General features: G+C 32.1%; 3 protein-coding genes and 1 non-coding gene across 5 annotated transcripts; 3 read left to right on the top strand and 1 right to left on the bottom strand.

Moving 5' to 3' along the window:
* The first annotated feature begins 801 nt into the window (after positions 1–801).
* On the top strand, positions 802–17903 carry LOC125055719 (ras-related protein Rab-23). 2 transcript variants are annotated; one of them, XM_047658228.1, is made up of 6 exons: positions 802–940; positions 13385–13580; positions 15253–15415; positions 16894–16973; positions 17421–17593; positions 17735–17903. In XM_047658228.1, the coding sequence occupies exons 2-6, from the start codon at positions 13426–13428 to the stop codon at positions 17842–17844; spliced, it is 681 nt and encodes a 226-aa protein (XP_047514184.1). In that variant the 5' UTR covers positions 802–940; positions 13385–13425; the 3' UTR covers positions 17845–17903. The 2 variants fall into 2 exon arrangements, with proteins under 2 accessions (XP_047514184.1, XP_047514193.1); XM_047658237.1 differs by having other exon boundaries at positions 811–940; positions 13390–13580.
* Positions 14085–14246, top strand: LOC125063088. Its single transcript, XR_007119465.1, has one exon. It is a non-coding gene; the product is annotated as a U1 spliceosomal RNA (small nuclear RNA).
* Positions 15719–16494, top strand: LOC125055737. The gene has a single exon (XM_047658262.1). It carries the CDS (start codon positions 15896–15898, stop codon positions 16436–16438), a length of 543 nt encoding a protein of 180 aa, XP_047514218.1. The 5' UTR covers positions 15719–15895; the 3' UTR covers positions 16439–16494.
* A 591-nt stretch (positions 17904–18494) lies between the features above and the next one.
* Positions 18495–22509, bottom strand: LOC125055728 (BAG family molecular chaperone regulator 2). Its single transcript, XM_047658251.1, has 4 exons — positions 22302–22509; positions 21731–21873; positions 21186–21298; positions 18495–20024 (listed from the first exon to the last, which is right to left on the bottom strand). The coding sequence occupies exons 1-4, from the start codon at positions 22397–22399 to the stop codon at positions 19785–19787; spliced, it is 594 nt and encodes a 197-aa protein (XP_047514207.1). The 5' UTR covers positions 22400–22509; the 3' UTR covers positions 18495–19784.
* Between the last annotated feature and the right edge of the window lie 354 nt (positions 22510–22863).

The following is a 22863-nucleotide window of genomic DNA, read 5'->3' as shown; positions in this document are numbered from 1 at the left end:
GTCAAGCACATAAAGATGTCAAGTCAACATGATGATGATATTAATGTCAAGTCAACAGTGAGTAATGACTAATGCCCATTGACATCAACTAACAGTAGCACAGATATATGATATCACAGATTATTAAAACCTTCCTTTGATTTATGAGTATTGGAAATTTTTCTTTTAAATAAAGATCAAGAATCTATTTCAATATATTATTAGACATATTACCATATCAAAAACCAACGCCACTACCTTCACATGCCATCTTCAAAATAACTTTAGTTATGAATGAGTTGGTACGATAATTTTACAATTATGCTGCTAAAGAGGTTCATCAATATTATGTTTTCACACCAAAAGTAATTGACCGATAATAGTGTAAACAAATGGGCTACTATTACCAAGGAAACATAGTAGTAGTATATGGTAATTACAACACACATACACATTGGAAACATAGTAGTAAAATATGACTCTAAAGTTCTTCATATTTTTAACCCAAAAAAGTCGCGGGCAAAGGCAAATATTATTATTTTATAATTATATATTATGTGCATTAAAACAAGATATATATGAAATCTTTTAAACTAAGCTTACTAGATGAACTCTTACGCAATGTGGTACGAAGTTTGATAATTGCATAGAGGTATATGATCACAAAATCTTGAGAGAGGACAGAACATATAGGCCTAAAAGCTATTTTCATAATTAGCTTAAAAGCTCTACCAGATGAAGCACGTTCGATGAACTTTCCCGTCGAAGCCTGCGGGTGCGCGCGCGCCGCAGCCCACGGCCGCGACCATCAACCAATCCCCGTCACACTCAAATTTCACACGGCAGACGCCAGTTTCCACGCTAACTTTATACCTTGTGCACGTGTAATATGTGTCGAATTTAATAGTGGGAGTGTTGTGAGAGTGGATTAAGGAATGGTGCAACCGTGCCAGAGATTTATGTGAGTATGTATTTAAGTTAGTAAAGTAACAACTAATTACAATTTACAATCTATGCCAATTTCTATTAATGAATCTAATTAATTATCTTCGATTATAGCCAATACTTTACGGAGGCTTTCTTATTACATAAAGATATTCTTGAATTCCCCAAAAAAAACTCTAAAGTAAATAAAAATTGTTGGGCGTTAAACAATTTTATATGAAGTCCAAGGCCTAGATCCTAGTTAGAAATCTATTCCAAACAACACAAATTAAGGAATATTTATATTCTTTTATCTAAAATCTCCAATAAAATTGATTGATGATATTATGCGGAATAAGAATGATATAATATGAAGCTTTACTTACATAACACCTACCTATGATTTAACAATGAAATATGATTTCGGCTACTTGACTTAAAACATAATTGCGTGTTTCAATGAGAACACTATTGTACTCGGTATTAATTAGCCTATTCTCTTTCATCTCCTTAACATGTAATTATAAAGACAAGCTACAATTACGCATGAGCTTATTTTAGCATTCATTACTGTAATTATTTTTTTTCTGCACGTAATAATGCTATCAGGAAGCCTATAAAAAGAATCCACCTGCATGTCAAGTATTTAATTCAACAGAAATTATACAAATAATACGGATATTCAAAAAAGTTTATAAAATGCGTGCTGACTAGGTATTTTATTCCAGTTTACGTACACTGTAGGTATATTAATTATTAATGTTTCAACGAAGTTGTAGGAAACAAATAAGTATAAGTAATAAGACAGCAATAATATATGTACCTATATCATACCTACGTTTATTTGAAAGCTACTTTCGTGTATTAATGAAGAATGCTGACGTTCCTGTAAAAGCCATGTAGTTCAATTACCATCGCATAATATATAAACTATAAAAGTGTTTTCTCAGTAATCCTGTTGTGTTAAGGATAAGAGGTACATATCGTGTGACCAGAATATTAACGTATGGATATTAGTCTGTGTTGAAGGTTATTTATTATTCTTAGCGATTGTTAACTGATTTAAACGTATAATTATTTGATGCAATTTCAAATATTAAAAGCTGTTGTTTAACATTATAATTTATATATGAATTAAACATATAAAAATTATTTTATAGGTGAATGAAAAAGATTCCTAATATGTTTGTAGAAGTCAAAATTATTTTATCATATAGGTAACACAATGTACACTTATGAACGTCAAAAAAACAACGAAATGCTTCTAATTATACATTTACTGGCAGTTCTCAAATCAAGAGCGTAGAACGGAAGAGAAGAACTGGCTATAAACTGTCCGCCACTCTTTATATTCATCAGATCGTGTGAGTCCTATCTTATCTCTTATTAGAATATAAAAGCATTCGACATTTGCAAGTCTGTACGCAATTCGCAAAGCTTTTTGTAGCTATGCGAAGAATTTATAATGATAGTCAGGCTACCTGCGCTAATGGTCGCAATCTCTAAATCCACACGTTACAACTTTGTAATAGAAACATTCCTTTGGTGTTCTTATAAATTATACTAGATGACTTTGAGTTTTTACAGAATGAATGTGACGAATATACTTACACTTGTATGCTCTTCCAATTGCTTGATTTAAAATTCTTGTAAAGTCGTGTTTACCAAACTGCAATGTAAAGAATAAGTAGTGTCGATTAATAATAATACTTTAATATCCTACTGACGAAAATGAAAATCGTATCCGTCACTAAACGATAATTGTTACGGTAATACTTTCTCGCTTATGAGACTGATTCCATAGAGTTTTACACAGAAATCCATTATTGTGAGGTGAAACATGTCGTGAGAGTACCAACGGTTAATTAATTTATTGCGAGGTTTACCAATTTCGAAAGCTAGGCAATTAATATCGTTACTAGAACGAGCTTATAAAAAGGCGATAGAAAGAGAATCACATTCGCTTTTTTTACGTGTTCAAACTAATATAAAATGGCAATACCAATTAGGGTTTAGTAGTTGTTTACAATCAGTGTATCCTATACTTTACTGTAAAGCACTAAAGATTATGCTTATAAATGTTTTACGACTTTTTTACGTCCTTTTGCAAAAAACAAGTATTTTAGGTGGATTTTAAGATATTTGTGCGTAAACTGGTTTAATATCTTGATTGTGGGGTTGTTTTGAAGAAGTTTTTTAAATTGTTTCTAGATTTTTTTGGGGTGAGTCTAGCGACATTGATTTAGCTCTATACATAGACTCTTTACTCTATGCAAAATCTAGAGTGAGCTATCTCTTTAAGTTATAATATTGATAATGACTTTCTTAAATGTCATATGGTGTATAAAAATATCTTAGAAATGTCCATTAATGTAATCCACAAAACAAACATTTGTATGGGTGGATTTTGGATTGCATAAGCGAATTCTATTTGATACGGACTAGTGTGTTAGACGTATGTGTCAGTAATTAAATTTAATATTCAACTTCGATCCGTATCTAAAGTCACATTATATCAATTATGTCAAACTTAAAACAGTAAAAATATTTTAACCTGAAATTTGATTATGGCTATAAAGACTGACAATTTATCCTTTTTCCGATTTTGGGGCGAAAAAAACCGTTACTAGAACGTTCTAATATGAATAGTGTAAATGAGGCTTAAATCCGTTAATATAAGGTCGTCGTCCAGCCACTGTCAGTCACGGTTCACGCCTTCAGATTCATATCATACCTCTTCAGTACACATATTCTATTTCTATAAGAAATATATGAAATTACACTTTACTAATAGCTGCAGCATACTTTTACAATCTCCCTTCGTTAACTAATTAGGTATAGGTATATATATTGATTCGGGAAATAGTTTAAAGGGTTAGTGATAACATTTTACAGTAACGTTTTTGTGTTTGTCATCATAAGCTCACGGGGGGAGTAAAGGTAAAAATATAGTCTGTACATAAAATTTTGATGACTTCATTTCTAAGATACCACTAACATCCTCTCCTATTCCAACATGTATTTCTGGTCACAATATTGTGTTAATCGCTTAAACAGTTTCTTCATTTATTACTTTGTTAATAAAGTTTTAAAACAAAGTGCATGCTTATATATAAAAAAGATATATAATACAAAAATATATAGGTATACAAATTTGGTTTAATAATTCAATAAATATCTATTATATTGTATTAATATTACAAATTTCTTATATAGTAGGTGTGTATACAATTATGGTGGTAAAATATTCTATATATTACAAAATTCATCCTATTGAAGGTGAAACTGGCTATGACCCTAACTTCGAGTATTAAGTAACTGTAAGATATTGGAATTTATTATCACGGAAATAGCCGACTGACATACAAACTGTGCGGAAGGTGCCTTTAGGTTTCATCATTCTCATATGTTGAGAAGAATTTCAGCAAATACTCTTTTCGAAATGATGTGATACTAACTATATTAACAGAATGTTCTAATTTTATTTTAATTCGTGGTACCTATAGAAGCGTTATAGCAGCCGGATTAAATAGCCTTATTACCTTATTTTAAACCTATAATTAAAAGTTATCGTTACACAGTGTTTATTTTATGTGAAAGTTTATTTAAAATATGCTAGACCAAAACATCCTTATAATATCTAAATATAAAATTAAAATGATAGAAACAAATTGGTCTGACCTTAATACCTTGGAAGATTTAAGAGAAAGTAACCACGCGGTTTTAAAATAAATTTTATAATAATTATTTAAATATCTTGTCATGCTGCTAAGAAAGTAAAAGTATCAAGTTATAGTAATCAAGTTTATTTTATCAATGATTTGACTAAACACAAAGTCATCCTTCGTCATTATTGAGATATCAATGGCTTAATAATGCTTTATGCTACCTGTGGCGGTGACGACAAAACTATGCGTCTGATTAATTACGTTTATTTTTATATCTACATTACTTTAAATATTGCAGTTTTATTGAGTTTTAGAAACAGTATTTGATATGATTAAAATAATCCCTGAAAGCAAAATTCGTCATGATCGTAGAACAATGTCGGATTTGAAAAAAAAAAACAAAATCCACTTTTTATCACATTTGGACACTACAGTGACTAAATATGACGGATACACTAAAATCGACGGATACATTCCATGTGTTTTAAATTTCAAATTAATCAGTCGGTAGAGTGACGGATTTGATAGACGCTCATAGAAGCATGTGATTTTTTCTAGAAAACTGTAATTTTATGTTATTATTTTTAACTAATATGATTATATTATTTTGAAATGGCTGCCCTGTAAAGTTTACCTACTATTTGTCAGATCACTATTCTACGACTATGACGAAATGCTTAACACGTTACTTAGAAGTAGATTATAACCCAACTAGTTTAAAAGGGTGTCTATAGGACAACAGCAGATGCGATACTAATGCACCTGTTCTACTCGCTGTCTTTTTGTAGCAGGTAATACTAATATTATTCGGGCACGTTTACACTGGCATTAATACTTTACACACCTATTCAACAATTTTTATATTTAATTTGGCGAAACTTTCAATATTTTAAGAATGACATCTTAAAACAGAAAAATGTGTTAAGTTACTAAACTAGTTGAATAATCAAATCTTAAGACTAAAGAAATTTGCTCATAAAGACATGTAGATAATTAATGCTTAAACACACACTCAAATTTAGCACACACTTTTGAGTTTTGACTACATTCCGAAAAGTATATTTTTCAAATTAATGTTTCAAATATTCATACGTTACTTTCTGCCATATTGTGTAAACTCTGGAATGGAAAAAGAATAGTGTGTAAGTAAAATAGTTAGGTTAAATGTTTCTGAATTGACAAGTACTGTTTTAGATTACTAATTAGTATTTTCCAATATTAAATTAAATTATTTGCGCATTGTACAGACCTAATTGTACTGTAAACATCAAGTTGGACTCTAAAGCAATACCAATATTAGGTTAGCATGTTTGCTTTTTGCCGCACACATTTGGACCGCCAGGAAGTTGAGTTATGTACCAGAACATTATTTGATTCCAAGCTTGGTAATGGAATATTTTGTTCTCGCACTTTAATTTATAACAGTTTTTACTAGAGTTGCTGGACAGAAAAATAGTCCTTAGAATCAACTGTTGCTGTTTAATATGGAAATGTGTATCTATATAAAGACTCGCTTTACATAACTAATGTTCTGATATTTGCAATGCAACTATGTGTTAGTGTGTTACGTCGTAGCCATTATTTTCGTGTTTCTCATTTAAAATTTTATAAAAATTTATACTATTGAGAAGTTATATTTATACACTTATTATGAAAAATTACAAGAATACTGAAAATTATGTTCCTTGCGGAAAGCTTTTGGGGTCACTCACCTCACCACAATGTTGGCAAGGACGCAAACTACGAGCCATTCATGAACTGTTTACGTGCTCTTAGAATTCTTATATACAGGTTTAATTTCACTACGATACCAGTTCTAAATATACGTCATACATTCCCATCTTTCTTCAGTATAATTCGGTATTATTAAGGAATTAAGAAATTATTGAAATTAGTATACAGTATTTACATCCGTTCTGAACTGAAACGTTTTTTAGCAATCACCTTTAACTATACTTAATAGACAAAATAATAGCCCAAAAAGTATAAACTTTGCTCTACGATAATGACTTTCTATACATTAATCAAATTTAATAAAGACGTCTTTTAGTTTGTCCGTAACATACACCCACATATATGAATAACACCGTTTCTGTTTATATCGTACATAAGACGATAAATAATACCTGTTACTTAATCCGTCATAATTTTAAGCGTATTCAAAGAACTCGACTTTAAAATTGTCGGAAGCAGATTTAAATGTGGCTTGTTTTGGAGAGGTAAATGTTTTTACTGCAATCTTTATTCTTTACATCTATAATGATAAAACATACGTTGTTATAATGCGATGGATATGACAATTACTCGATCTAGTGTGGAACCAAGAACAATCGGTCTGAGATCGCATTCTTGTGCGGGTTGAACGACCACGCCAATTTGCTCTTCGTTGACAAATGAGCTACCGAGATATTTTATATGACTAAAATATTACATGTCTCGTAATATATGTATGTATGAGCGCCATTTAAAACCACTCAAGCTTACTGCGTATTTCAATAGTGTTTTGAATATTAAGTCAAGAATGCGATTACAATTTTGCGTCATCAGCGCTCCGGATATTGAAGGAATCACAACGAAATTTGGTTTTGTAGTTAGATTACATTAACATTATTTGTTAGAGAATGCTAATGCTAATTGATAAGTTAATTACGAAGTAAGGTATACCCTTAGCTTCATTTATCTGTTTCCTTGATCATATTTCTTTATAGGTTAGTAGGACAGCCACGCATCACATGCTGTAGATTTTTGGACCATTGTTAGTTTCTACGTTTACTTAGTATTAATTACAAGGAACGAAAAAACAATTAGTGCAGCCCAAGAATTCGAAAGTAGGTACGACTTTCATCGATACCTTTTCAGTAAGTTTCAAAAACAACAGTGATAGTGATTCCGATTTTTATTTTGAGTTTTTGTAGCACTACTAGAGGGATATTGAAATACAGAAGAATTATATTCCAATTTCATGAAAAAACGTCGGGATAAGTATTGCTATTAAGTAATAGAAGTACAGCGTAAAAAATAAAATAAAATATGTTTATTATGGAATATAAGATACAGGTATCATTCATTCTACGTCATTAAATTGCAATCGGTAGATATCCCTACTAATCGGCAAAGAAGACAGAGGGTGCAGGCCGAGAGAAGAAGCTGGCGTTAAAAACTCTCGGTACTCTTTTAAAATAGCTAATCATCATACAAAATGTAAATGACTATGGCAAACAACAATTATTTTATCAACTAGATAATCTTTAACTTTATAGTAAGCCAAACAAAACTTTATAGTACAGGCACATTAGGTTAGTACTGATAATAATAATTATTTTAATGCCTTGTTTAAAACAAAAGAGATTTCGCTTCCAAACTCATCTTTACCGATAGGTATAAAATAATATTTTACGACGGTTATGGACGGGTTACTCTGATGGCGAGAAAGTACAATACAGGTTTGACGACAAACAACACTCATTATTTCAACGATAAACGACTTTTAATATCTCATTTCGAAAAGGATGTTATATTAAATATTCTGAAATAAATTATTATTTCACGAATAAATTATACTTTCATTTTGAATCAAGTGTATTAAATTTCTTTCTTTGAGTAAACATAACTTTCGCCAAAAACTCAAATTTAGAACATTTATTTATTAGATATTCGCCAACGAGCATTATAGTCATTCTTATGGCCGATTTACATTATCATTAGTGTTTAGGAGAGTGCTTTAGGATAGTACTTTAGTTGAAACATGTAAACGCTACTTGCTTTAGTAAACGCTACGCTAAAGAACTTGCCTTTCAAGTTGTACTAAAGCACTCTCTTAAACACTAAGATAATGTAAATCGGCCTTTACACGCTAAACGCAAAAATAAAAAAAATATTATTTTTACTAGTTCTTCCTTTGTGTAAATTATTCTAGATTTTATATACAAAAAAAAATGCTTTGGTGTTTCAAGCGTTTTTTATTCGTTAGTTTTTTGGGGTTACTTGTAAAATCATAGTTTTTTACAGTTCGAAAACACCTCATGTCTATTGATTAGTTTCGCCCCCTTAACGATACCAGAAAAAAGTATGACAGATCATTCGTAGGCGTATGAAGATTAATAGAAATGTCCAATCTCAATGACTAAACAGAACATAAAGTATTTTACTTTATTTACGACCATAATATATGCCTTTAACCGATGCCTATCGTATTTCTTAATTCTTGTGAGATAAGTTCCAAATCAAAACTCCAAACCCAAAATTACCACGGAAGTTTCGTGTGTAGTTTCGAGGCCGCTATTGTCTCAAAATGCGATGTTATGATATCCAGTGTGACTCTTCCGTGAATGGGCACAATGTGAGATTTGAAACTTCTGGTTCGATGAAGTACAATGCACAATACAATGTTACAGTGCCCATAAATAATAACGCATAATTATAATGAAAGTATATCTTATATTTACTATGACAAGTAATTAATAGGTAATCACTACATTCATTTCAACATCACGATAACGATGACAATTACTCGGTGATAGGCCTAGCGGTCTTCTTAAGTGGCAGCTTGGTGAGGGGTACCGGGTTCGATTCCCGGTTCGAGGGAAAGTTTTAATTTATATTGAAATTTGTCCTCGGCCTCTGGTAGGGTTGTACATGGAGGGCACGGTCGAATTTATAAGGCAAGCAGTGGGTTATGCTACCTATAAATAGATTGTGAAGTTTAGGATATATGTAACAGTATATTCTGAGCCGATAATGGTAATTGCAAAGTGGTTGGCAATTCAACATTCTACGCGCTTGTGTCTCTGGGTTGAAATGCCTAGTGTGACCCCAATGCGGCGATATGGAGGGCTTACAAAGAACTGGATTAAGCATGCGACTCTCATCTCTGAGGTCGTAGATTCGATCCCAAGCTGTGCACCAATGGACGTTCATTCTATGTGCGCATTTAACATTTGCTCGAACGGTGAAAGAAAACATCGTGAGGAAACCGGCTTGCCTTAGAACCAAAAAGTCGATGGCGGTTAACAGGCACCGGATGCTGATCACCTTCTTGCCTATTAAATTGCCAAATGATCATGAAACAGATGTAGAAATCTGTAGCCCAAACCTAAACAGATTGTAGCGCCACTGATTTTATTTTTATAATAACAATACACTATGACTTAAAAGTTGTATCAACTATAAAATTATTATTATTGTTTTTAAGCCTGAATGCATACAAAAGTACAGAAAATACAATAATAATATAAACCAAGACAGGTATAAGTATGATGATACTTTAATAAAAAGTAAGATGCAATTATCTTTTATTAAATGTAATTTAATTTTTCAGTTTATACAATTTGTATATTTTTCAAAGCTAAAAAAATCTTCCCGATCCCTTAAATATCTTGATCTTGCGTCATCATCTTCTAATTTATGGCCCTTGTTATATTCCTTAAGTCTTGGAAATAGGTAGAATTAACTACTAGAAGCTGAATATGGAGGATTATTATTATATATAATGCCGCAGTATTTATCTATTTCACATTTCCAACAAGAATATATCGCATTATTACTTCCCTTCTTATGTACGATGATATATAAGCTAAAGGTATCACTAGATGGCCATAAAGATCTACTAGATTACTTCCTAAACATGAGCAATAATAAAGTAATACGTATATTTGCATTTACGAAGAAAGGAAGCAAATGGTAATCACGTCTGATTGATGATGGGATTGTAAGAGATGTATCCGTAAATTAACTTTTGCACTGCCTTATTACTGCTCCTTAATCGAGAGGCTATAAGGAAGTAGAAATGGAACAGAAACTGTTCATCTAGCATCTACCATCATAAAATTTGTATGATATTTTCTACCTTCTAATAACAGATCTATTTTTGGTCTATTTATTTAGAAATATTGTGAATAGATTGTGAATATGTTCATAAATTTGTAAATAAAATTTAATGGTCAATAAACATTTGTTCGTTTTTGCTAAAATTTCTTGAAAACATTTCCCGGCTTTCACGTCTGCGAAAACAAACAGCGTAATAAATTACTGTATTTACGATACAGGTAACATTTAGTTGCGAAAATGTCCGTTATTCCTCATATACAATCTGTGACTATCTGTGTCAACATTTGAATACGCAAGACAAAAAATATTGTATTCCTCGGTCTGCGTCCAGCGTCCTGCTTTCGGTAACTGTATCTGTAATTCGATTTCATTCTTTCTTAACCGCAGATAATGGCACTAATTTGAACTTAGCCTAAGAACAAAAATATTTATTATGCCTTACATAAATCTACAAAAAGGATTTTTATAGAATATACGTATATGTAATATACATCTCACGCATACAATAACAAAAAATAAATACTTACAGAAAAATAATAATTTTATATTCGTTTATAATTCAAGATCTCGTATCTAACCTTTTTTAAAATAATTATAGTAAAATGAAGGATTTATCGGCGCTGTTTATGTACACAGTAATTGACACTGTGCTTTAATATTATTATACAAATTAAATTTATTTTTATTAAAATGTTACATGAATATAGATAGCAGATACGTTTTTAGAGCGTGTTGATTTTGTTGTAAGTTTATATTATTATCGACTATAATTGGTCATGCTTCATTTGTTTCTGAGTCAAGGTGTCGATCAGAAACTGTTTCACTTGTGAAACAAAAACTATGCAAATGAAATGAATCAATAATAATTGTAGCACTCTATGTAAAAAAGTACGGAATTGAATTTCCTCTATTATTAATGTTTCATAGAAACAGGCTGGTTTAATTGGTTCATTTTTAATATGTAAGATATTGACGAATGAACGTCTAAATACTCACATATGAAAAAAGAGGAACTTAAAACTAACGTAAAAAAAACATTATACATGTCAATGTAAACGTTTTTGTCATCACGTTAAGACTTAGTATCTTTGAAACTTTGTACTTAGTATATTTTACATATCTTTATACTTTATTTTCTGACACAATTATATTAACTGTTTATTCACAACAATAAACAAGTATTTTTGCAATTGTTTTAATTACATAAATTATTTTATCACCTATAAACTAAATAAGCAATTTTGTAAATCCTTGTTTGAAAGCCAAGATTATTTAGAAACGGTTGATAATTTTCTCTCAAATACGTAATCTTTATTATTAATTTATTTCGTAATCCTAACTCTTAAAACTTTACCTAGATTACGTCCGAGATTCCTGAGTCATCATCTGGCGACTGATCTCTTTATCAAAAATGTTTGCGATTAGGTTATTCTTAAAGTCAACACATCACCATCTTTATAGGATTTGCTGATGGACAGTGAATATAAAGAGTAATAGGGCTCGACCCCAAAAGGCCTTTTCACATTCCTTGTTGAATAAACTAAAGAGCATCTTGACACAATCGGAATAACTTATCAATAGCATGACTGAGCGGAATCTGCCCGAGTCGTGGTGAAACTCGACTTCGAAAGTAAAAACTCTGCAATCATTTAGCAATATGTTTATGTTAAATTACTTTTGATAGAAAATAGTCATATGATAAAAGAGTAAATTTTAAAGTTAGATTAGAAACATCAATAGCTAAACAATTGTAAATAGTTTCTGCTAATATAGGACTACACCTTTAAAAAGCCCCTGTTCCCCTTCGTTGTAAAGAGGATTCGTAATTTCATTACGACCTAGAATTTCAAATATAATACTAATTAGATTCGTTCAATCCATCTGTATTTTTTGGTAAATCAAACGAGTATGATAAAAACACAACATACACACAAATTGTGTAGCAGTTGCTAGTGTGATCCATATTTATTTTATTTTTAAATTTTTGGTACAGAAACAGAAAACAGGTTAATTAAATCTTGATCTGTACACAGCATTTTAATGGCATCTTCAGTGCTGGTTTACTAAAAATTAACTATTACATACTGTAAATATATAAATTTTATGACAAAAATATTCGATAATATAAGTATATTATATAAAATAAATTTGAATCTATCGAAATAAAAACTAGCTCGGCGATTATAAACTTGTGTACTCGTATTACAAAATTGTCCGGCAAAAAGGTTTTATCTCAGGCTCAAGCGGTGTTGAGTGCGCAATCAGTAAAATCAGGTTAAGTATTCACGAACAGGTGCTCCTTAAAACTGGTTTCTGTTTGTGATAAACAACTGCATATACGTAAAATGGGGGTTTTATTGTTTATAGACTAAGTGCTTTTTCAAATCGTTCCTTATGTGTACATACATATTCCTACAGGAAATATTAACTTTAAGCATTTTGGATTTATTGCATGAAGTAAATTTAATTTTTTAAACAATTTATATACATAGTTATAAAATTCCTGAATAATGAGTTTGTTGATATCTCACAAGATAATTAAGTGAGAGCCAGCAGTGAAACATCCAAAATTTTCCATCGTAGGAAAATCCGGGGAATCGAAACCCCGAGAGTTGCCTCTCGCATCGAGCTGAGAAATTGAAACAGACGTTTAGATTTATATTTTTTAGAACATAGAATGGAAGGCGAAGCTTCCCAACATCGTTCTACAATAGCACAAGATGCATTATTAGACAGGATTCTAAGAGCTTTGAAATTAGGACTACCTACCGACTGGGCGATTTAAGTGAGGTGAATCACAAAAAAAACAATATATGTATATTTAAATTACTTTAATAAAACTATTTCAATTATTGGACTTAATTAAATATGACAATTTAATCAGCCCGATATGAGGTGCACGATCAATAATAATCTATATTTTAGACTTATTACTAATTTGAGGATTTCACCGGTTCGATATAAAATGTTATATGTTATTGTTTCAGAATAGATAGCGTGCACTAATGCGCGGTGCGGGGCTGAGAGGATGCGTGAGGAGGAGCTGGAGGTAGCCCTCAAGGTGGTGATAGTTGGAGATGGAGGTGTGGGAAAGTCCAGCATGATACAGCGGTACTGCCGCGGCACCTTCACCCGAGATTATAAGAAGACCATCGGTGTCGATTTTCTCGAACGGCAAATCGAGTAAGTTACAGTTTTATAATTAAGAAACGTAGTGCATCTAGCGGTTCTACATTGTAAAATAGACAATGCGTTTAAATAACCTAGACTTAAGGAGAAGTTTATCTAAGGTGTAAGGATACCACATTTACGCTCTGCCCTCACTATTCTTACTACTGCCGAAATGTCGCCCTCAGCCAGTCGTCCATAGTGAGTGCTCATTTACCAAACGACTCGCAACATTGCCAACAACAGCGACATGAGCAGTGACCAAATCACATACTGACGCTGCCCTGATCGATAGGGCTGAGTGTAAATGTGGCATTTCAATTAGATACAAAATACACTCGACACACATAATGGAGCTTCCCGCTTATTTGTCTCGTCATATTAACCTAGATGGCGCTGGCCTCATATAAAATGGTGGTTAAGTCTGCCTGCTAACAGATGTCGCTCTGTAGTACATAAAACGCGCTATAGAAGTATTCCGTTCACTACTATATAGACCGACGGTAACCAGATGAAAGCATACTTACCTGGCGTAGGGGACACCGTGATCAAGTAGGCGGTTCCCCCAGAGCGAGACTTTACCATTGCACTGCGGTAGAGTTGACCTCTGCGATTATCCCTAATGTGGATAACTCGGACGCGTAATTTTTGGTAGTGGGGACTGCGTACGCGCCGTCCCCCTTAATCCTTATAATTTATATATTTAGTTTATCTACTATATTAATGTCTGGAATCCTCACATAAAGTCCTCAGCCCTCGGTCTATGAGTCTAGTTTCACACCTCAATGTTCATAGTACTTCCATATTTATTATTCAGTATTTTCCGAAATTCTCATATGTAATACCACAAGAGCTTAAGCTGCAGAAGACAGCACAAGACTGTCGTCGTCATGACAACTATATTAATTGTTTGCAACGAACCTATCGGGAAATACCCGATAATTTTGAAGCTCGAGTGGTATTCGGGGGATTATCTTTCCGACCCAAATGTCGGCCAATAGAATTGCACCATGAGACGAAATGTACAGTTAACAAATAAGAATTTCATAATGAATAAAACAACTACTTAATACTTTTCTTGAAGCAACGACCAGAGAAAATTTTCACATAAAATTTTCAGTATAATACCATGTAGGTTGTACCACGTGACGTCGAATGGTGCAATTCTATTGGCCGATATTTGGGTCGGAAAAATAATCCTTAGTATTAAATCATCGAGAAAGTATGTGTAAGTGAAACTTAAAATCCGGTAAACTAGTCGCACATCGTCCAATAATTTCTTAGTTGGTGCGATCTTGACCTTAATTCTTCTTTAGTATTTGCACGTGAGATGCTTTCACTGCGGAAGTCAATTTTAAGCCTTAGTTCCTTGTTTAATAATTTACTCTGAACAAAAACAAATTGCTTCTCATTATAGTTTTTATATTAATATAAATGATAGGATCAAAGCCGAAACATTTGAATTTTTCCAGTAAGTAAACAATCCCTTTCTTTAAAGACTTTAAGGTAAACTTTAATAATAATATTTTTCTTTATTAGGATAAAATCACTCAAACAAAACTGTACATTACGAAACATTAGAAAGTGTAAATTGTTATTTAGTCGATATAATATATATATATTGATGTTAATAGCGACAAACAACGTTAACGTTCATATATACAAGTGTGCTGTTAATGATTTTCAGGATCGATGGTGAAGAAGTAAGACTGATGCTGTGGGACACAGCCGGTCAAGAGGAGTTCGATGCTATCACTAAAGCTTATTACCGCGGCGCCCACGCGTGTGTTCTTGCGTTCTCTACGACCGATAGAGATTCCTTTCTTGCCTTACATTCATGGAAGCTAAAGGTACTAAAAAATTAATTTATATCGTTTTAAAAGTTCCTTATATTATTAATAAGATGATTAGAACTTTAATTAAATCACATACATTAATTATTAATAATATTTAAGAATACTAAGAGATATGTTTTATTTTAAGTATCGTTTGCAGACAATCATATAGCGTAATATATCAAAATACAAGTGCGTCCGTCCAGCCCAATACATATTATATGTATAGACCGGATATTAAATAAACATGAATAAATATTTTTAGCAACATGCTAATGCTAATTGAATTATGAATAATAAATAGTTTATACCTATTGCACTTTATATATACATGTGAATGATTAACTCGTTTCGGTTAAATTGATAACGTGAGATAAATTAGAATACTGATAAAAGTGGTCACGACTTTCGACCCGGCACGCAGTTAGCTTTTAGTGCGCTGCCAATATTCACAACAATCATACCTATCATCTCTACATAAAAACAACATTTGAAATGTATTTTTTTTTACTTATCGTTTGTCTATTCGGATTTGGCAAAGTGCAGTCCAACGCAAATGTGGAGGAACAGTGCATTGATTACTTCAAAAGCGGCGACGACTTTGACTTAAACCAATTGGAAGGAGATTGGTACGCTGTATACTATTGGCCACCATTGCAGCGTCAGAGAAGAAACTGCGAAATTGTCCAGTTTAAGAAAACTACGCAAGTACAGAACAGTCCAGGGTGTTCCACTGTTCCATTTAATCAAACGCTTATCGAATCCAGTTACAAAAATACAGCTGGAACGAGGGTCAATCTGCTTTATTATGGGGAAGATGAAGTGAAATATCAGATTAGATCATGCAATCGGCTTTCGAAGTACATCTTCATTGATGTTGATGACGGTTATATTTTGGGGATCAATTGTTCCACTGGGGGCAGGGGAGTTTTATTGGCAAAGACGCTGCCAGCAATGGATGAAGTTCAATCAATTGTGGAAGACATTGATATAATGACTGGCAGAACTGGAAGTCCCGACTGCGAACTTTCTGTTTAACGTTCTAACTTTAATAATAGGTATTATTTACTTATAAAAATAAATTAGTAATTACGTTTTTTGTTTCATTTCAAACTTTTACTACAATACTTTTAAAATCGTTTTGTAGTACTGATGACTACAGATCGTATCGAGATACTAATAACATATACCTGCTTACATAGCATATTAAAGATTTATGATTAAACTAAATATGTTATGAATTAATAAACTTTCGAATTATAGCATATTTTAAGAATTCATTTTTATTTTTTATATAGGTAGCCTATGACTTATGAGTAGGTTTCGGCATTCAAGTGAATTGTTAATTGCATTTTCAATTTATTGTCCTGCCAAACCTCAGTATTGGTTCTGTCCAGCGATAATTTCAAAGATAATTCTTATGATAAATAACATTAATAGATCTAAATTGTAATATGTATTCCTAGGTAAATATAATAATAAATTATTTGCAGGTGGAAAACGAGTGCGGTGAAATACCAACTATAATCGTTCAAAACAAAATTGACTTGATGGATCAGTGTGTAGTGGGGCCGTAAGTAAATCTCTATTAATGGGAATAATTTTCAACGACGATGAAATATAATTTTTAATGATTATAGATGAGAGATTATGTAGAATTTGGTAAAGAGAAGAAATGGATACACTAGAATATTTTTTAATAAGATTTTAGCCCAAATTTGTCTTAATAGCGAAGCACATATTATCGAAACCGCACCCACTAACTACTATTGACCTATCGAACATATTCTGTTCTATTTATTTTCTAATCAATCGATTTAGGCTTTTGCCTTTAGTTCCGACTTATAACAGCCTCAATGGCTCACTTTTACATGACATAACGTAGTCGTAGTTCGCGTAAATTTAGACTGAGCTCTGAATCTCACCCATAAATTTTAAAAAGAAAACAAAGCCTAAAACTTAACGGGTACGTGCCAATGAAGAGTCGATAACGCGATTTGAATTGTACTGGTTCTTTCAGAGATGAAGCGGAGTTAGTGGCAAGAGCTCTGGGCTGTAGGCTGATGCGCGCTTCGGTTAAGGAGGACGTGAACGTCGGAGCCGTCTTTCGGGCGTTGGCAGCGAGGTGTCTCGCGGACTTGAGGCGAGAACACGCAGCTGAAATCACTGCACCTACTATAGCACCAGTTATAGGTAGCTACTGATATTATTCTATCGCCCATAGACAGCTAATTGATTTCGTGTCAATATGATTAATTTTTAATAAAATTACATAGTAAGGTTTTGTGTAGATAGTGCCGTCAAAATATTGAATGACAAAACTTTTTATTTCAGGAACGTTTACTAATCACAACAGCAACGGTACAATCCTACTGCGGCCCGTCAAGCACAGGCCTGGGGGTAAAAAGAGAAATGTTTTGAAAAACGCGTGCAGAATACTGTGATTGACTGTTTAGTGGATAACGTTGACTTCATTGGAACTTTTAAACCCTTGTGTTTATGTTTATGTAAAAATTGTTAGGTTACATTTAATTTGTACTATGTTAAGCAAACGTGGTGCCTCTCTGTACATTCAGATATAAGTTATTGTTTTCGGCATCTGTCGACCTACTTGGAGAACATACTTTCTGTACATAATTGTTTAATGCTTTGTTCTGTTTGGATATGTGCAATTTTTAATACATTAAACTTGACGTTATTTTGTTTAAGTTAATTTAAAGTAGAATTTTGTTCTTCATAACAATCTAACAGTTTCCTTATAGTTGGTATGTATTAGGTTTTTCCATCGAGTGTATTTATATTTACATACCTGCTCGCATCATTTAATTATAACACAGGTGACAATTGTAGAGCATAAGTGTGTCTGTTGTATATTTACTACATATATTGAGTAAATTGACTACATATATTAAAAAAATATATTTGACATATCCAAAACATTCCAATAAAATATAACCCATATTTCAAATGACTCACGTCGCTGCAGCTATAGCTTAAAAATAATGTAATATTTTTTGTAAATATGTATTTGTTTTGGTGTCAATAAATTATTATAAAAAATTGTATTTAATTGGAAATAAAATAAAACACAGACTTTAGGATTTCATAGTTTATTGTATGCACGTGCCATATACGAATTATTACGAACATACTTTAAAAGTACAAAATATAACAAAAACTTTAAATCGAAATCTACGTACAATTTCACAAATGCTTGAAAAATCGACACGAAATAGACTCGTTTTTAGTAAATTAGGAATATACACTTTGTATATATTTTAATAAGTTGACCTAAATATAATTCCAGATATCCAAGGTGAGTATCTCGCTTCAAACTACACATTTAATAGAATATTTTAATGGACCTTAAAACGATAAACATTCAAACACATCAGTCAACCCTTCTTCGTTAACTTTCGATGGTGAAGCTCTGCAGGCGATTTTACACAATTCTAATATAGATTAAAATAATGAATTCCTATCTACCACATTGTATTCTATACAACCACTACAGGCAGTCTTACTCCATCATTCCTTTTATATCGTCAGTTCGAGAACGAACTAATTTCATTACAAGAAAAATCCCCATTTCATGAGAATCGTATAAGGCAGAAAGTAATTTATTTTCAGCCACAAAACAAAATATCTTAAATACTGTAGAGGCTAAAACAACTATTAATGTCTCAATATGTATCTCAATCGATCATTCAGACATTTACCTCCAACAAAGTTTAATGTTTCTCTATGCTACAGAATAGATATTGAGGACATAATATATAATAGTGATGTATAAGATATATATATTAAATTTAAAAGGTTCTAGACGAATCATTAACTTACAATATGCGAATCAATTACCGTTTCTGTTCCAAAAATGACAAATGCCTTTATTCCCAAATAACAACTATTATTAGACACAAATCGGAACTTAGAATAAAATTGCTATAAATTGGTACATTTTAACCCTTGGCTATGCCTACTTCTAACAAACATACACAAAGGAATAACAAATTGGTCTTGAATAATATGCATAAAACGGTAATTTAGCCACTTAGTTTTTAGTCGTTAGGAAAAATTTAATATGAATGTGTCTACCGGTAGGATTTTATGCTTCGAATTGCGATATTGCTATAACGAAATATGATAATTATATTAATAAAACTAAATGCATAATTCTGCTTTTCACAAATTTAAATAGCAATAAATGTTAATTCACATCGAGAGACTAAAATTATTAAGCATCGTAGACACATTCATTAAGCGTTCTAATTCAGAATACCGACCATTAAGAAACGGTTTTCATACCTCTACGTCTAGTTAAGTCATGGCCGATACGAGATAGAAGCGCCTTCCGCAGTTAACGCTCAGTCTACTTAGAGCTCACTCACGAGAATGTGGTGATGTTGAGTTTCGCAAAGTAATCGAGAAGGCCCTCGAGACGTTTCTTTACTCTCTTCTGGTCGTCGAGGGTGCAGCCGAGGATGGCGGTCTCGAAGTTCTTGTCCGTTCCGGAGCTAGGGTCGGGCTGGGAGGTGCAAGCGTTCATGTACGCCTGACAGCGGGTGTGGGCCAAGACTGTGTCGTCGTGAACGGACATAACTAATTTATCGATATACATGTTTACCTGAAATGTAACAGACAATGTGAGACCGGGTTTCCGTCCGAAGTTTTGAAGCAAAATTAAAATGTCGACATTTAATTCTTACGTTTTGGTTATTATTTAATATTCACAATAAAATAAATATGTTTATTATGGAACCTAAGATACAGGTATCACTTTTTCCACGTCATTAAATTTGAGGGACAGAGGGTGTAGGCCGAGAGAAAAAGCCGGCGTTAAAAATTCCGGTAGGTACTTTCTTTTAAAAACAAATATCGCAAATTAATTAGAAGTAGCCTGTCTAGCACTAGTCCCAGGCCTTTTTATCGACTAGATAATTGTTAACATTATAGTAAGCCTTTTTACACAGCTGTTTTTAATACATTTCTTAATTGTATATAATTAGACAATCTTTTAAAATTCTCATTCCAAGCATTAGGTATACATACTTTTTTAATATTACGTCATTGTGTAGCCCTCAAGTAGTTTTTCAATATAATTTAAATTTATTTACTAACAATAACCTTTGGATATCAATGATTTGCACGAGATGATGAATAATGGAATTGCGTATCAAGGGTACATTAGAACAAAAGTTTGTTGACCGTGATATTTGTCTAATACCTAACCTAAACAGTAATTTAAATTTTACTGATCCCTCTCTATACTAGTCTTATAAATAAAATGTGTGATTGTGCAAAAAACTAAATTATTTCAAAGAAAAAAAAAATCTGATATTGTTATCAAAAGCCACAATTACCATTACAAGGCAATTGTGGTTTTTGATAATAATACTTCATCAATATTTTTACAAGACTTACATAAAAGTACAGTAATATACAATTTCGACCTCTAAAGATCTACAAATATTCCGCTTCACGAGATTCATTGAATATTTATTAGTTTTCTGATGTCTTTTTGTTTCTTTGACATTATTAAGACCAATCCTTCACTTAGTGCAATTAGAATTCTTACTCGTAAAGCATTCGCGTGTCGTGAATAATATTGAGATAGCATAGTTTAGTAAGCATGCCATTGAATAACAGTTTTCCTAGGTTAAACATACATTCAAAAGTGTATCATAATACACCTTAAAGTATATACATACATTTATTGTAGATGTGTTGGTGCATTTAAAGAGTAATTCTTGTACAGTATACAGCACTTCTGAATATGACAACTAACCTGATGCAATGCTTCTTCTTGTTGCGGATCTCGGTCAGTTCTCACAGCTACCTCGATTGTCATTGCACGAGCTACAATACGGTCTGCATACCGGGCAATGTCATCTTTATCACCTGCACAAGTACTTTTACTGTATTTATCACAATTATACAATGAAATATATTTGGAAAAAGTTGGTTTCTTAGTTTATATCTATTTATTTATTATGTTTACGACAACATACATAGTATCAAAGTATCTACCTAATTTTGAAACAATAAAAATAGCATATATATGAAGAACTTCTGATGTCTTGAAAATAATATGATAAACATTGAAGAAACCACTCCCCAACATAATATGTTTAACTAGATGGAAACATGTTTTCCTGTGCTGGGTTTGCAAACTAGCAAATGTTCTAAATATGGCCTACAGATAATATTTATGTATAACACCATATTTACAATACTTGTTTCCTAAAAAAATCAATATTAGTTACTTAACTGAACAAATTTTTGTATATTTAATAGGAACTAAAGAAAGTAATTTAATGAAAGTAATCTTACATTCAGTGATATCTGAGAGGAGTTCCGAATGTTTAATACTATCCAGAGTAGACAGTAAGGAATCTTTTTCCTCTTCAATTCTAGTAGTGTCCCTTCTCAACCGTTCAACCCTCAGCTCCACTTGGTCTAGTACTGATATCAATCTGTATTATAATTAAATAACTTAATATAATAAAAGCTTACCAATTTTAACACTAGTAACAACACTATATAAATACAACCAGTAACATAGAATAATGTGCTATAGTTAAGATGGAAAAGGAAGAAACAACTTCCATAAAAACTATCAATATTTGTTTTTATGTAGCTACAAGAAATTTTAAAGCAGTAAACTAATTAATATTAAAATAAACCTAATATGATAAGATGATTCATACTTATGGACACAAAAAAACTATTATTACCTACGTTTAATTTTAAACGAGTGGGCGATAGGCAATCGTTATTTTATTTTATAATGTGTTCTTGACCAAATACAGAACGGTAGCGCCCATGCGATGTCGTAAAAGGTAGAGAAAGAACTGGAATATTCTATTTGATATAAGAGAAAGTAAAGCAAAATAATGATTACTTGTCTTTCGGTGCCAATGTTCCCAGTGTCGATGTTTCCTCAATAAGAGGCAACCGGCCACTTTCAGCCCAATCGGTAGCGTACAAATCCACTTCCATCTTTTCAGTTTTATTTTCTATGGTTGAAATTGTTGCGACGTTTGAAGAGCGTTTGTTAATTGTTTTTAACACTATCGGTAGGTACCTATAACCTAGGATCTGGACAAAAATTTATGTTTGACGATTGCAATTTGAAGATTTTAGTCGGTAATGTCAAAATTCTTTAAAAAGCATAATATAGATGTTTGACACTGACAGAACAATTTTTATTGTGACAGTTTCCCATACAAGAACAATCCATAGACGCAAATTTTGAGAAAATTTAAATAGAAACTATAAAAAACCGAAGGAGATTATAATAATTTACATGTATATACATTATTTTTATACTAGACTCTAGAGTATTAGGCCGAACTTACTAAGAAGTTTTATTATCTGAATTTATTTAGGTTATTAAAACTGTAGCATACAGAATCTTAATCCACAGTCAAAATAAAAAACTGATTTAATAATATCGAATTAAG

This window comes from Pieris napi, chromosome 2, assembly GCF_905475465.1.
Source record: "Pieris napi chromosome 2, ilPieNapi1.2, whole genome shotgun sequence".
Classification (NCBI taxonomy): domain Eukaryota; kingdom Metazoa; phylum Arthropoda; class Insecta; order Lepidoptera; family Pieridae; genus Pieris; species Pieris napi.
Note: the sequence above shows the minus strand (reverse complement) of the source record. Positions and strands in the feature narration are given on the sequence as shown.

Excerpts from the sequence above, each read along its gene's own strand:
- LOC125055719 (XM_047658228.1), top strand. The coding sequence starts at position 13,426 with ATGCGTGAGGAGGAGCTGGAGGTAGCCCTCAAGGTGGTGATAGTTGGA. Across the intron at positions 15,416-16,893 it reads TACATTCATGGAAGCTAAAG|GTGGAAAACGAGTGCGGTGA; the intron begins GTACTAAAAAAT and ends AATTATTTGCAG. Across the intron at positions 16,974-17,420 it reads GATCAGTGTGTAGTGGGGCC|AGATGAAGCGGAGTTAGTGG; the intron begins GTAAGTAAATCT and ends TGGTTCTTTCAG.
- LOC125055737 (XM_047658262.1), top strand. The coding sequence starts at position 15,896 with ATGTATTTTTTTTTACTTATCGTTTGTCTATTCGGATTTGGCAAAGTG.
- LOC125055728 (XM_047658251.1), bottom strand. The coding sequence starts at position 22,399 with ATGGAAGTGGATTTGTACGCTACCGATTGGGCTGAAAGTGGCCGGTTG. Across the intron at positions 21,299-21,730 it reads CCTCTCAGATATCACTGAAT|GTGATAAAGATGACATTGCC; the intron begins GTAAGATTACTT and ends GTACTTGTGCAG. Across the intron at positions 20,025-21,185 it reads AAGAAGAAGCATTGCATCAG|GTAAACATGTATATCGATAA; the intron begins GTTAGTTGTCAT and ends GTTACATTTCAG.